Below are 15,780 nucleotides of genomic sequence, written 5' to 3' on the forward strand. Positions count from 1 at the left end.
AGCAGGTGTGGCAGTAGCTTCTTCTCCGCCCGCCGTACGCGTGCGCGGTCAGAACGCCATGAGAAATGAGCTATTTATTCATTTATCGTATTATCAAAAACAAGTCTTTGGCAGAAAGGAGCCGAGTCCGCAGAAGGCGGCGGCGGGGCGAACAGTGACACAGATCGATCCGCCATCCCGAAACCTCACAGCATCAGCATCCGCTGCCAGGTGCTCGTCCCGCTTTTTAAAAGGCGCGAGTTCCGGCCGCACAACAAAGGCGAACACGAGCCCGGTACCTCCACATAGCTCCTTACCGCCATCTAGTGGAGGTATTCCGTGCATACAGCCTTCTGCCTTATAACAAAGGCTCCTTTTATGGGAATTCGGACTTATGAGGAAATGTAGTTTGTGTCGTCAAATTTGAATAATGAGCTGTCGCCTCATATTTTCCATAAAGGCCTTTTCGGAACAGGAATTTAATCCAAAATGTGCGCTTTGGTAAAGAGGACCACCACGCAAGCCGAGCAGCGCCTATTTGTGACGTCAGTTCTCGTGCACGTCTGTGCACGTCGTAACGCGAGAACCTCGTGACTGTTTCTCACAAAATAACGACGAGTTTCACACTACAAGTTTTAAATAGTGACAAAAACTGCAAAGACAAATGATGGCCTAACGCTTGAAGTGATAAAACCTTTAATTCCCCTGAAAGATATATATTATAACGTATGACTTGATTCACTGCTTGTTAATGACAAGACTGTAAGAGCTCACGAGTGAATCCGTGAGTGGAAAACTGCGCCGTCGCGAACGCGTCTTTGAACTGCGAGGGGAAACCCGGGAAATCCACGCACACTGAGTCAAATTCGAACCCGCAGTCGAGACGATGCGCCACTGTGCCGCCCTTCCACCCAAAAGCGTGACACACAACTCTTACCTCCATCTAGTGGAGTCGAACTACAGCCGAGGAAATGACACAATGGAGCAACAATACTAGGCCACAACAGGATTAGTGAAGAAATGTCCTAGGCAGAAAGCAGTCATTCTAAAGACAAAAACTACTCCAGAATCATCTTAAATACAAAAAAAAAAAAGTTGCCTAATGTAGCAAAATGTGTTAGATCAAAAGATTAAAAATTACGCATTTTGTTTTCCGTAAAACACAATCATAAGTCTTTACATCCTTTGGCCCGTTGCCAAAGGTATGTCTATAGTCTGCTGTATGTTAAAACAATAAATACCCTTCCCTGTTGTCACACAATCCCCACCTATTTGACTTTAGAGTCCTCTCCAAGTGCAAAGCAATGGGGCCCATCTTAGCACTGTCAGTGGTATCTGAGGACCGTGTGTAAACTGGCGTTCCTTTCTCGTTCTGACACATAGGACAGGGGTAAGAAAAATCTCATCCCATACACATCCAAAGGGTCTCGAACCACCGTCTTTGGCATTTGGACATACGCAAACAGCTGAGTTTTTTCTGCGTGAGGTTGTTCCTTCTTCTCGTGGTGCTGCTTCTTCGGGGGGTCGTTGGTTTCTTTACAGTTCAGCTTCAGCGGCTTTGAAATAGACAAGAACTGAATCTTCCTCTCTTGACCAACGTTTCTCTTGCTGGACGAAAGTGTGGACACTGGGTTTTTGCAGCTGATTTTCTTTCTCAGCAAGCCTGGCAAAGCTTTGGAACGTTTTGGAACATGGTTGCTGTTAAAGGAGTAGCTGGGGTTCATTCCATTCGCGACGGGACCTATGTCCGAAGCAGCAACGCTGGTCTGGTTTGGGATTAAAAGGGGACACAAGGGTGCCTTTTTTAGAGGAGGTGCAAAATACCGTGATGGACGATGGTTTTGCTTTGGAGATTCAACTGTATCTGGATGCTTGGATGTTTTCTTTTTGGTCGATATTGCTTGGATATTTCTTCTGTGGGCACTTGACATGATTGTTTTCAGTGCAGATTCTTTACACACTCCATAGCTATGGCCCTTCTCTGCAGTCTGCCTCTCTTTGGACCCTCTTCCCATGTGCTTTTTTTGGATTAACTGGGTGATTTGAAGAGCAGGCAAATTAAAGCTGTTTCTTCTTGCCGAGTTGCTTTCTCTCGTCTCGCCCAAGGCCCCTACAGCAGTGTAGAAGCTGGAACTGCCAGATGATTTACTCTGATGTTCATCGATGTTATACACTGCAGGAAATGTCTCGCTGATTCTCTGTAAAATCACAAAGAGATCACATGCAATCATAAACTTTTGTTTAAAGTAAAAGCAGAATTACTAAGTATAGTTAGAACATATTGTAAGCATGAAGAAGTTGACTACTGGCTATACTTTGTAATCTTATTTAAAACACTGTGGGAACAGTGCTCTAGTTTGCATTCTTTAAGTTTGGTCATACGAAAGGAGATTTCTAATGATGCACTGATTATCAATGACTGCTTGTCCACCGCAAGGCTGCAGAGTTTGTTCCAGGAATACACGAGGTGACAAATAGTACACTTCAGACAGGGCGCCAGTCCATCACAGAGAAATCTCACACACATACACAATAAGGGCAATTTAGAATCACCAGTTCACCTGAAACATGCCTTCAGACTGTGGGAGGAAACTGGAGCACCCCATGAAAGCCAGGAGACAACATGAAAATACCACAGAAACTGAGCGAGATTTGAAACCACACCTGAACCACTTTAACGTGATGCCAGTAATACATGCTTTGTGTCTTAGAAGTCCTTTAATCTCATGTACACAAGTACTGTGGAAAACAGTTTTTGTTGCTTTTTATAGGGAGAAAAACATAACACCTATTAAATATTTTGTTTATCCAGTATAAACTCAGCTGTTTTAGTCAGTTTCAGACCAAATGATCCCGTAACTAGAACAACTGGACAAGATACCAACCAAAATTAACATTTATTTAGTAAAATTTGTAATATCTGTTTACCACTGGAGAGAGTTCAATGGGGATGCTGAAAGGAAGAATGTCTGAGATGGCTTCTTTTCCAGCACTGAAGTATTCTTCTTTGAGTATGCTCCTCTGTGGTCTTTCCATGAGTACATAGGCAGAAAAAAGAATTATTTGTGAATAAATACAAGCATTTACCTTTTTCATTATTTTTTAATCACTGCACAGACTCGTATACCTTCTATAAGTTGCACTTGAAAGCTGACCCACATTCTCAGGCTGCAGCTGTAGGCCCACCCTCTTTCCAGCAGATCCAAGCATCCTGAACTCTTCTTCCTCTGTTTATATAGGGACCCAAAATATAGACAGTTGTAAATAGAAGGAGAAAGAAAGGGATGTACATGATCTAATCATGATAACAGAGAAGACCTTGTCTGCAGCTTCTTGAGTACCTGGAAAAGATGTGAGTGCCCAGGCAGGACCAAGCTGAGCCTTCTGTTCAGAACTGGGACACCACAGAGATGTGTATGTGTAGTCAGGGACCTCAGGCACAAAATGCTGGCCAAACTCTCTGCTCAGCACATTCAACGGTAGCACTGTCTTCACCTTAAAAATAATACATGGAAAAAAAAAGTAAACAAGCTGAAAATATGAAAAAATATCTTGGAAAATTTCACAGGTTTCAGGGCAACATTTTGGATGAAAACCTAAAAAACAAATACATGGCAACAAATAACATGGTCAACAGCATGATGCCAATGAATGATGTTCACTGCTTTCTGCTTATGCATAATACACATTAATGCAATTATAATTATTTTAAGAGTTTAGTATTTCTTTCCCCTCGTATGATTTTATTCTGGCCAAAGGTCCCTGCATCTTCAGGTCATGTGGTCATGTGCCATCGACTCGAGTTTGAATCTTGGTGACTTGATAGACCAATGAATTAAAAAGGGCTCAATTTTGTACTAGTCTGATGAGATCCTCGAGTGTCCGCCCTGTCATCATTGTAATTACATTGATCCATCTCATTGGTGGTCTTCCTCTGCACCTTGTACCCTCGATCTTTCCAGTCATGACATCCTTCTCCAGTGATCTTTCCCTTCGAACCACACACACACACACACACACACATTTTCAGAACTGCTTGTCCCATACGGGGTCACGGGGAACCGGAGCCTACCCGGCAACGCAGGGCGTAAGGCCAGAGGGGGAGGGAACACACCCAGGACGGGACGCCAGTCCGTCGCAAGGCACCCCAAGCGGGACTCGAACCCCAGACCCACCGGAGAGCAGGACTGCTGTCCAACCCACTGCGCCACCACACCCCCCGCCCTTTGAACCATATGACCGAAATATGACAAACACATCTTCATCAATTGCGCTTCAACTGGCATTTCCGATTTGATTTCCTCCATGATTGACTTGTTTGTTCGTCTCGCTGTCCATGGCACACACAGAATTCTCCTCCAACACCACATTTCAAATTAATAAATTTTTCTTCAGTCATGTTAACGGATAGTCCAACTTTCACAACCATACTTGACAACTGAGAATACGAGAGTCTGAGCTAGTCTTATCTTTGTCTGTAGTCTGATATCCTTGCTTTTGAAGATTCTGTCTAGCGACTTCATGGTCGACTTGCCCAATGCCAAACGACGTAATATTTCCTGAGTGCTGGTCGAATCAGAATTCACAAGTGCTCCCAAAAGATTCATACTAGAAATGATCTCAATTTCTTCTCTATCAAGCTCGAATTTATCAATGTTATCAGTTTACATGATCTTGGTTTTCTTCATGTTCAGTTCTAATCCCATCCTTCGACTTTCTTTGCTGAGTTTCTTCAACAAACGCTCCATGTCTTCCTTTGATTCGGCCAGCAATGTTGTGTCATCGGCAAACCTCAGACTGTTTATTAGTCTTCCACCTATACGTATTCCAATGTTATCTTCTTCTAAGGTAGCCTTTCGAAATCTGGTTTCAGCATACAGATTGAATAAATATGGTGATAAAATGCAGCCGTGTCGTACACCTTTCTGGACTGAAAACCAGCTCGTGTTCCCATGTTCTGTTCGATCTGTAGCTTGTTGACCATCATAGAGATTTCTTATTAGCTGAACAATGTGTTTCGGTATTCCCATTTGCGACAGAGCTGACCAAAGTTTTTTATGATCAACACAGTCAAAAGCCTTGCTGTAGTCGATGAAGCAAAGGTAGACAGGTTTCTGCTATTCCTTGCTCTTTTCTAGTATCCATCGAATGTCAGCAATAATATCTCTTGTTCCTCTTCCCTTCCTGAATCCTGCTTGAGTTTCTGGCAACTCTCTGTCTACGTATGGCTGTAAGCACCGCAGGATTATCTTTAGCAAGATCTTACTAGCATGAGAAATAAGAGCGATTGTCCGGTAGTTGCTGCATTCCTTGGCGTCTCCTTTCTTGTAAATCGGTATAAAAACAGATCTTTTCCAGTCCGTTGGCCACTTTCTTTCTTTCCAAATTTGTTGACACAGCTTGGGCAATGCAGCAATGGCTCCATCAGATCCTCTAATGAGTTCTATCGGTATTTGATCCACTCCAGGAGATTTGTTATTTGATAAGGCATAAATGGCTGCAATCACCTCTTCTTTCAAAATCTCTGGCTCTTCTTCTATTAGGCCTTGATCATTATGCTCCTCACCCTCTTCACTAGAGTAAAGATTTTCAGCGTAACTCTTCCAACGTTCTTTAATTTCCTCAGGTTCATTCAATATCTTTCCATCAACATCTTTAAGCATTCCTGTTCTTGGCTGAAATTTCTGTCTTAGCATCTTGATGCACTGGAAAGCTACTTTCCCACGCACATGTTCAGCTTCGACCTGCTGGCAGATTGTGTTAAAGTATTGTTCTTTGTTCCTTCTTATTTGCATCAGCATCAGGACGACCTTGTGGCTTGGATCCATCAGTGTCACAAACACTAGACGTACTAGAACGGTCTAGAAGCATCTATCAAAGACTGTTTGTGTTTCTGGATAATGTTGATCTTATTTTCTTATTTTCTCCATACACACATTTCTTGCAGTCAGCAACAAACATTATGGTACCTGAGGGGCCTGCAGGGGGTGCAAACACAAATGTCAACCAAACGTCCGACTGACACACACCTGGAACACATGCCACTCTCGTACTATGGTGTCCCGTACAACAAAGAACCAGTACAACGACATAAGAAAAAACAAATCCTTGTTTTAAAAGACAGGCTTATTATTCACTGCAAAGGCGTTTTTTCCTGGTTTATACAATCATTTTATTTCCACAACATGTAGTATATTCTGTAGAAGGGCTTGTATATCACATTTGTATGAGACCTTTTTGACAGAGATTCCCAGTTAGTGTCTCAAATCTATGAAATTTTTGTCTCTCAATGGTGTCAGACTATTTTCTGGCTGAATCTGGTGTATTAAGATGAACAACATGGAGACATATTCCTTCAAGTAGTTTATTACCCCAGTAGCAATTCTTCCATAAAAAACTTCAACTACTGTGTCCTACTTCCTGCCACACTGACAATTAACACACACACACAGACACACACACACACACAGACACACACACACACACACACTGGCTGAAACCGCTTGTCGTGAGTGGGGTCGCAATGAACCGGAGCCTAACCCGGCAACACAGGGCGCAAGGCTGGAGGGGAAGGGGACGCCAGTCCATCGCAAAGCACCTCAAGCAGGACTCAAACCCCAGACCCGCCACACAGGGAGGACCAGCTGAACCTGCCACGCCACCATGCCCCGTAAGCTAGAAATATTTAGTTACAAATATTATGAAGTGTGTTACCGTTATTGTTATCATCTGTCATGCATATCCAAATACCTCTTATTTTGGCATTTAAATTAATTTAGACCGCAGTCCATCAGGATCGGAAACTCCACCTCCAACACCACCACCACACTGAATACTGGCGCTCCCCAGGGCTGCGTGCTCAGTCCACTGCTGTTTACCCTACGGACTCATGACTGTGCTGTAAAGTACAGTTCACATCATATCATCAAGTTTGCTGACGACACGACAGTTGTGGGCCTCATCAGCAATGATGATGAGTCAGCATACAGAGGGGAGGTGATCCAGCTTGCAGAATGGTGCAAAGACAACAATCGATCTCTAAATATTGACAAGACTAAAGAGATGATTGTCGACTTCAGGAGGACCCAAGTGGACCACTCACTACTGCGCATCAACGGAACAACTGTGGAGAGAGTCAAAACTCTCCACAGTCAGGACTCTCAACACCACCTGCCTAGCCAAGAAGGCTCAGCAGCATCTCCATTTCTTACAGAGGCTGACGAGAGCCAAACTCCCCATGCCATCCTCACCACCTTCTACAGAGGGACGATAGACAGCATCCTGACCAGCTGTCTCACCGTGTGGTACGGGAACTTCACAGCCTCCGACCACAAGACCCTACAGCGAGTTGTAAGAAGAGCTGAAAAGATGGTGGGTAGAGGGACTCCTATGATCAGCATCCGCAAAGCCACCAGTATTGTGGATGACCCCTCTCATGGACTCTTCGCCCTTCGCCATCTGGCAGGAGGTACAGGAGCATCCGTGCCACCACCAGCAGACTCCGCAACAGTTTTTCCCTGAGGCAGTCAGATTACTCAACACCCTGCTGCCTCCCAACGCTCACCTGGAACAGTCAAGCAGCTAACCCAGCATGACTTCATACATTACAAACTGCCTTCAATTTACAGCCCATTTTCTTGTCCTGTGTATTTATTGTCCTGTACTACTGTTCTGTGTTGCACCATGGTCTTCGGAGAAACAACATTTCGTTCCACTATATGCAAGCTATATAAACGAATGGCAAAAAAACAACTTGAACTTAATGTAATCTTTTTTGTCTGAGAACCAATTTTATTGCTAATTAACAGGAATTCATGTAACAAGATAGTTTCACATAACAAATTAACCTCAATGTGTGAGGAATAAGTGTATTCAGATTTGATAGTACTATACCTCTTGAGACCACTTGAGCTTTGGAGATGGATATTGTTCAGACTGAAGGAACTGTTGTTTTCCTGATTTAATAGCCATAAATCCATCTTCAGAATCTTTTGAATTATCTGTTGAGTAAAGCATCGGTTAGTTTGAAATTAAATATGACTAAAGCAACTTGACATTATAGTGCATTATGGGAGACATGTAGGGACCTAACATTGATACTTATGAGCATTTATTTTATTGCTATTTTAAAAATAATAAAGAATAACGGAACTGAATTAAGTAGCTTACTTTTACATATTTCATATTTATAGATACATATCAAAACTGACAAAGTTAATAGTGGTAATCTGTTTATTTCTAGTTCTCCAAAGTGCTGTACAAGTTTACTGTATACAGAAAATTCAGAAATTTATCAGTGCAGAGACTCAGATAAAGACACATGAACAGCACTGAACTGCACATCAGCAGATATGCTTGAAAACTACACAGGTAATAAATTACTACATTTCTTCTGCTTTCAACCACTACTAATTAAAGTATGCACTAATCTGCCATCAAAGTTTGTCTGGAGCATATAATGCAAACCTTGAAAATACATTGCCTAGTGATTAAAACAATGGGCATTTCTTCAGCAATGAATGAATGAATGAATGAATGAAGGTAGCACTGGTGGTTGTCTTACGTTTCCTGTGAGTTGTCCTCAGAGCTTGGTCTTCAGGTCTGCTGGATGGTCCTAGGCTGATGCTGTCATTGGCCTCCTTTGCTGCTTTATTGTCAAGGTTTCTTTTCATGGACAATGGTTGACAAACATACCTTTCTACCCTGTTCCAGAAAGCAGGTGTCACTCATTCTGATATTTAGGAACCCACATCAGCATAAAGTAAAACCATGTTGTTCACAAACTCTGGTAAAACACAGGTGCGTTTTGCTTACAAGCAGTTTGTCTAAAATGATTAGGGCCACTTTTAAATATGTGTTTAAACACTTTGTAGGAAAAGAATGAATTAAGTGATAGCCATAGAGGTTTACATCTGATTAAATGAAGGTTAATGAATAAATATGCATTGTTGTGAGAAATGTGAATGTCGCAGTTAAAAGAAATAAAACTGCAGAAAATGTGTGTTTGAATCATATGGAAAGAGAGTTAATTGTTACCCGATCTTTTTATTGCAGAGAACCTGCTCTCCTTTGATGCTCAGAGAACGGGGTTTGGACAATGCTGTCCTCGGCCTGGAAAGGCCCAATTCATGGCCAAAAGCATCTGAATCTGGACACAGTGCAGAGCTCTTCGTCTGCCAGGGACTCAAGTGTTGGCTTTCCTGGAATAAAAAGGCACATCCTTTACAAAAGGTAGATTGAAGAATTCACTAAATGACTACTGTACTACATTTTTTTTTCCTCTGCTACACTGTTTACCTTTATGATCCAGGAATATCGACTATTTTTAACCGAGAGCGATTCACAAAGTTTAAGGTGGACAGAAATACATCATTTAGTCAGAATGTCGGTGCAGAAAACTGCAAGAAGAAGAAAGCATTTGCTGCCTAAGCTCACACTCACCCATACATGATGGTAAATGTCCTTGTGAGAACGAACGTCCAACAAATCGATCCAATCCACTATTCTGGCTCCCATTTTTATTTTCTGCAAAACTCTGCCGTACACATCGAACAAAGATATTTACAAACCACATATTACATACAAGTAAATTAGTAATAGAACACTGAAGTATAATCTGAATGGAAAAAATACGTAGAAAATTCTTTTAAGTACATGATGATACATCTTAGCTTGGAGTCATCGGCAGCAGTGCAGTTAAAAATAGTTGTTTCAAGCAAACAGATTATAGCTACATGATTATAGTTACCTTTGTCTACACACACCCTCGGTTTCCGCACTCATGTGTCTTGGACGATAAGCCAGGCTGAGGTTCGCTGATCCAGCCACGGTCTAGACAGCTGTCAGTTGGATCGTCGTTGCCTCAGTCACTACGAAAATTTTGTTTGCTGTGACATAACAACGCAGTGAATGTGTATTTCCGCCAAATCCTCGAACGTGGCTTATTATTTTTAACCGGCTGCTTCGTTTATCGTTATTCGCCAGTATTTTAATTTTCTCTGCCGGCTGAGAGCAAGAATGGAATGGATGGTTCACGAATCGGCGTCATCGTGTCTCCATGGCAACGGGAGACACCATTCCAACAGGACACGATGACTCATTAGTAGGAAACAGAAGCGGAAAACTGACATAACATGACATGTTGTTGAAGCGATTGTTACAACAGTGCTAAATAAGGTACCTGATCAAGTATTTGTTCATAAGTTGCCATCCCCGTTTGAGCATGGTGAGGAAAGCCATTCATGCGTCGCCGTCGCGAAGATCGACGCGACGGGGGGCGTGGTCTCACCTGTCAATCAAATTGCGTAATCACGTCGACGGCGCACCAATTATAAATATTGTTCAGTGTTGCGTACGTATTAAAAAATGTAAACCACACTGATTGCGGTGAGGAGTGATTTATACTGGCAGCCAAACTATGAAAACTGTACTGTAATTTTTAGCAGTAAATAATAACGTGAAAGTGAATTTATTGTTTTTAAATCATTTAAATTTGATTTTGTAGTCAGTTGCTAGTGTTTTTGAGTAATCTTGCAGAAATAAGGATAGAAAACAAATCCTATTTCTGAATTTCTTTGAGCAGCTCAGTCTCAAAAGGTTTGTTGGTAGTCGGTTGAGCGGATGTGATGATTCTAGGGACTCACAATAGTTCCAGCATCAACCTAATTATTTATTTAAAAAGTTGTGGAGGTGCAGGGAAATATTTTTTCAGGTGTCTTAGAATTCCTTGCTACACTTCTCACTGTAAACCTTTATGCAGCTACTCATGTGAAGTACATTGGTTCATATGATGGAAAGTAACAAACTAACTAACACGTAAGAATCACGCGTCTGCATCCAAGGGTCTCTTTCTCCTAATGTAATGCACACATTTTATTTTCTATGAGATGTACATCGCTTTGGAAAAAAGAATCTGCTAAATTAATAAATGTAAATATGTACTAAAAGGCTGATCACTGAGCTGAATTGCCAACCACATGCATTTAGGCAGCAAGTTGGTAGGAAACAGTTCACTCAGAAGATCAAACATCAGTATCAGTCACTGACAGTCAGTCACACAACACTGCAAGTAGCAGCATCAATGTAGAATTATGATGATCCAGCCAACATACCAAAGCAAAATATGTTGCATGCATAACGAAAAACACGATTTTGGATAACATGCATCTTGCCAAAGGCAGAACCATGTTCACCAGCACTAACAAGTAATCAGGATAATCTGTACGATAAGAAATAACACAAAATATGAAACGGTAGCATCAAAGCAAACAAGATGTTTATTACATTTGCTGATAAGATATGTAACTTGTTTAAATTGGGGTCAACAGACCACATTGCTTTTGCAGTTTTTTTTTTCCAAATTTCATTGTGGTGAAATGTTATCAAGCATCACCAATAAAGCCATTTTAAAGAAAGTGTATTTTTACTGAAAGAGGAAACCATTCAGCTAACACTTCACATTTAATCAGTGTTTTATGTATAAGATTCATCCTGTATCCGTATGTATAAAACTATATTTAGTATACATGTGTAAATATAAACTAAATATATAAAACTGTATCCAGAATGCCCTGCTCTACTCCTAAGATTCAGCAGATTTTATTCAGCTAACATTGCTCAGCTTTTTGAGATAGGATCACCATTCAGTGTAAAACTAGAGTAGTAGCTGTAAAAGTCATGCTGATATTTACTGAAGTCATTACTGTATGTTTTTGTGTTAAAGTTTGTACGTGTTCTTGTGGGGTATTTCACATATGGTCACGCTGTGCTCTGGGATTGCTATGGCTGAGACAGGTAAATAGTGATAGACTGAGGAAGGAAGACTGGAGGGTGGCACGTAATCTAGGTGGTGTGAGAAGACGTTGGTTCATTCCCAAATCAGCCTGTGTAAAGTTTATATGTTCACCCCAGGTCTGTGTGAGTTTCTTCCGGGTGCTCTGGTTTCCTCCCAGGTGGATCGGTGACTCGTAGCTGTAGTGAGTGACACAGAGAAAGCGTGTTTTACTGGTGAATGGATGAGTGACTCATTGTAAGTAGTGTATCTAGCAGTGTAAGTTACCTTGGGTGAATAAGGTGAATAAAATTACCCAGCTGTATAAATGGGTAAATAATTGTCAGTACCTTAACATTTGCAAAATTAATAAATGTAAATGTACTACATGGTGTCCATCGGAAGTCGCTTTGGAGAAAAGCCTTGGCTAAATGAATAAGTGTTAAGGTGAGGAAAGCTATATCTGCTGTGTCTTTCAAATGTCTCACACACACACACTACCTGAACCGCTTGTCCCATACGGGGTTGCGGGGAGCTGGAGCCTAATCCGGCAACACAAGGCATAAGGCTGGAGGGGGAGGGGACACACCCAGGACGGAACACCAGTCCATCACAAGGCACCCCAAGCGGGACTTGAATCCCAGACCTGCCGGAGAGCAGGACCCACTCCTAACCACTGCGCCACCACACCCCCCATGTCATACACTGTGTGTTTTAATTAATATAGAATGAAATGCTATTTATGTTAAATTCAAGCATTCCTCCCGTTTGATTTAATGGCCTATTCTTATATCACTTTATGTACTTGAATTACATGTTGAAAAAACTGAACTGCGAATAATCACAAGTGAGGGGCAGAAAACCAGTGCAGTGGGTAGTGAAGATGTGTGAATAGTGCACTGTGTGACTGATCTCAGGTTTGAATCCGTTTCAGTCCACAGGTGTGTATTTCTGTTTGATCGGCAAGTTTAACGTGCTTGTAGTGTGTGCATGTATGAGTGTGTGTGTGGCTACCATGCAGCACACTGGTGTCCCGTCTGGGATGTACCCTACCTATTCTAGCTCTCTATTTTTCCAGGATCGGCTCCCGACCACTGTGACCCTGCAGCAGAACAGGAGGTTATACATAGAGAATGAGTGACGGTCAGAAGTTTTTCTACGGCATTCTGTAACTGGTGCATGCAATGTTTTTGTATCTGATGCAGCGATATAGATCTTATCGGTTTGCAAAGATCTTAAAGATTTTAAATCGACTTCAATATGTATTTAGCTGAAAGGTTAAGATGAGTCTTCATTTATTCCTCACTATCTGCGTATTTTAACGTTTTTAAAAAGTTGATATGGCTGTAAATGATAAGTGCAACTTCACCCACATCAAAGCAGAGCAATACCTCTCTGATAATTGATTTTGTTTTTCCGAGCACAGGAAGTCATGACAAAAAAACACTTCAAAGTCTTGTTTGACACAATTCCTAAACGTACATAAACTTTTGCATTTAATTTCGTATACTAACAAAAGTATATTTTTTCAGGGGAATGTTGTAACTATCTCTTGCTGTTTTTCAAGTAGTCCTTTTCAGAATACTTAAACCTTTTACCCTATTTAATAAACGAAAAGGTTATAGACCACATGGAAAAAAGTGACAAAAGACAACCTATATGAGTCAGCTGAACCAGATGCATTGATAAAAAAGTAACTGATCCAGTAAATCAAGAACTTGCACATTAACCGAATAAGAAAAACATACTTTTTCTGCAATAAATGACAGAGTCATACATGTAGTCAAAATAACTCATAATGACATAATAAATTAATTTGTAGTTGGTCAAAAAATTCATAAAAATTAATGGTAAATATAGTTGTGGCCAGCAACTGAACAAGGGTGTTGGATTCCAAAACTTTTTTGGCAATAAATGCAGCAATAAATGAGATATATCCTTCTAATGCTCGTGTTTGTTTTGTTTTGTGGTTGCGTGGTTCCTACACATTCACACATTTCCTTGGTGTGTTAGAGGTGTGAAATGCATTCGTACTGTAACCACTGCTTCAGCTGAATCGAATGAAAGCCTAAAAGTGCAATAAATCCCTCTATGGCCTGCTGTGAAATGTTAACAGCTTTAGCCACGAGCTGTTGATTTTGTGAAGCGAAACGCTGCAAAACGCAACAAGAGTGGCTCTTTGCCGACTAGACAGACCCTGAGCTCCAAAATAACAAAGGGTTTCTGTCTTGGTGAGGACAAATGAAGTGATCCCATCCCATGGCCTGTACTTTTACTGTACAAGTTCTGTGAAGCACTGTAGTAACACAAGAGTCTCCAGGTGGAACATCCATTAAGAAGGTTCTTGTGCAAGTGACTTCTGCTCACTTTCACTTCTTGAATTTGGTGGACTTGAATAGATTTTAGACGAAAGCTGTTTTTGTCTGGTACTTACATCTGACAAAACCCTAAGTGAGCTCTTTTGTATCCTATTTATACTCTACATGCATTTTTTTTTCTTTTCTGTTACTTGTGAATCTCATCTGAAGCAAATTTTTATGAAGTGTGCGAGATGAAAAACTAAGTTTTGAGATTCTGTAATGTCTAACTTTTTACATTTGTTCTTCTCACCGCATGTCATGGTCACTATCAAAACCAGGTTTTTTGAAATGTGGAGAGAGATACTGCCTCACCGAATGGATTTTATTTGCCATGATTCTTCTCGGATCAAGTGGAGTATTCTGCACCTGTCGGTAATTCAGAGAAGCAATAGGTTCCTGTAAGCTTGTAACAACACTTTTACAGCATTGCTGTTTCTGCCTTTTCTTATATGTATTGATAGTAGGAACCCTTTCCTGTATAAAAAAACCGTGTGATGTACTGTTGGTTCATATTCCAGAACACCGGTAAGCCCTGATTTTTAGTGGTCCCTTAAGGTCTCCCTCAATCCAGAAGTCCACTTATGTGAAGTGAAAGAATTATTTGCACTCATGATTTTGAGTACTTGACTTAACGCTCTTACTAAGGGTTTCCTATAACCTCCGAGACCCCTGTCCTATCTCAGTGTTCTACAGAATTTGTCCACATCCATTGGCAATGTTTTACCGTTACAGCAAGAGTTACAAATTCAGCCCAAAACTATTAATGTCCCGTTGTCTTCGTGTATGCTTCAGTAAGGCACCTCTGACCTGAAATAGCTTACATTTTTGAACAAACACTCATAATGTGAGTTTCTTTGCTCCTCGGAATATGAAGCTGACATGAAATTTTTTTTCATTTTTCATTCAGTGGTCCGAAAAGTGCAATTATTTCAGTATCTTTGATCTAGTGGGACTTTCCCCACAGCCTTGGCGAAGGAAACTAAGCATAAGGAAATTGGGGCAGCTTATCAGAGCTGACTTCTGTAGCGTTGCGTTCACATGAGTACAAACTCTGGAGGGAAGCACATGGAAAGAACAAGGTAACAGTCTCACTCTCATTATTTCACCATTCAATGCAGTAGATCATGTATATAAACTCAAATTTCTCTTATACGCGTAAAAACTTGAACAATCCGACACATTTTTTCTGTTAGCGCTTATATGTATTTTTTACTGTAGTAAATTTAACTTTTCCAGTGTCTTAATCACTATTTTCTTGGTGTTACATTTAAAGGGGTTTTCTTATGCTTTAATATCTCAATTAACTTTGGTAAATCGAAATCTGTACCTTCATTCTGATCACAGTACTGCTTTTAACTTCTTTTCTAGACTCTCTTAGTAGAAGCCAGCTCTTCAGTTGTCTTCACAATATTACCTAAATTATGCAGAATTCCAAAGAGAGCTATGACTCAAGGCAGCATCATTCATTGAGGAGAAGGTTTTCGGTACAGTTCTTTGAGATCATGGCATGTGGACACCAGAACAAGGACCAAATGTTGAACACGCCGAAGCGGTAGCCCTTCTTCACAGAGTTTGTGTGTCTGTCTTTGCTCAAACTACTGTATGTTGTATCTGCTGGTTGTAGAATTAAATATAGTTTTTAACAGTGACTTCTACATTAGAGTACTCTAG

The 15,780-nt window shown here is 41.0% G+C and overlaps 1 protein-coding gene across 1 annotated transcript; it reads right to left on the reverse strand.

Moving 5' to 3' along the window:
- Window positions 1–1,209: 1,209 nt before the first annotated feature.
- LOC108935375 (uncharacterized) lies at window positions 1,210–9,983 on the reverse strand. Its single transcript, XM_029254843.1, has 9 exons — window positions 9,728–9,983; window positions 9,421–9,514; window positions 9,016–9,179; window positions 8,543–8,682; window positions 7,278–7,339; window positions 3,321–3,474; window positions 3,107–3,206; window positions 2,908–3,007; window positions 1,210–2,177 (listed from the first exon to the last, which is right to left on the reverse strand). Exons 1-9 carry the CDS (start codon window positions 9,760–9,762, stop codon window positions 1,305–1,307), a joined length of 1,722 nt encoding a protein of 573 aa, XP_029110676.1. The 5' UTR covers window positions 9,763–9,983; the 3' UTR covers window positions 1,210–1,304.
- Between the last annotated feature and the right edge of the window lie 5,797 nt (window positions 9,984–15,780).

The sequence above is a fragment of the Scleropages formosus genome, chromosome 9 (assembly GCF_900964775.1).
Source record: "Scleropages formosus chromosome 9, fSclFor1.1, whole genome shotgun sequence".
NCBI classification, from domain to species: Eukaryota; Metazoa; Chordata; class Actinopteri; order Osteoglossiformes; family Osteoglossidae; genus Scleropages; species Scleropages formosus.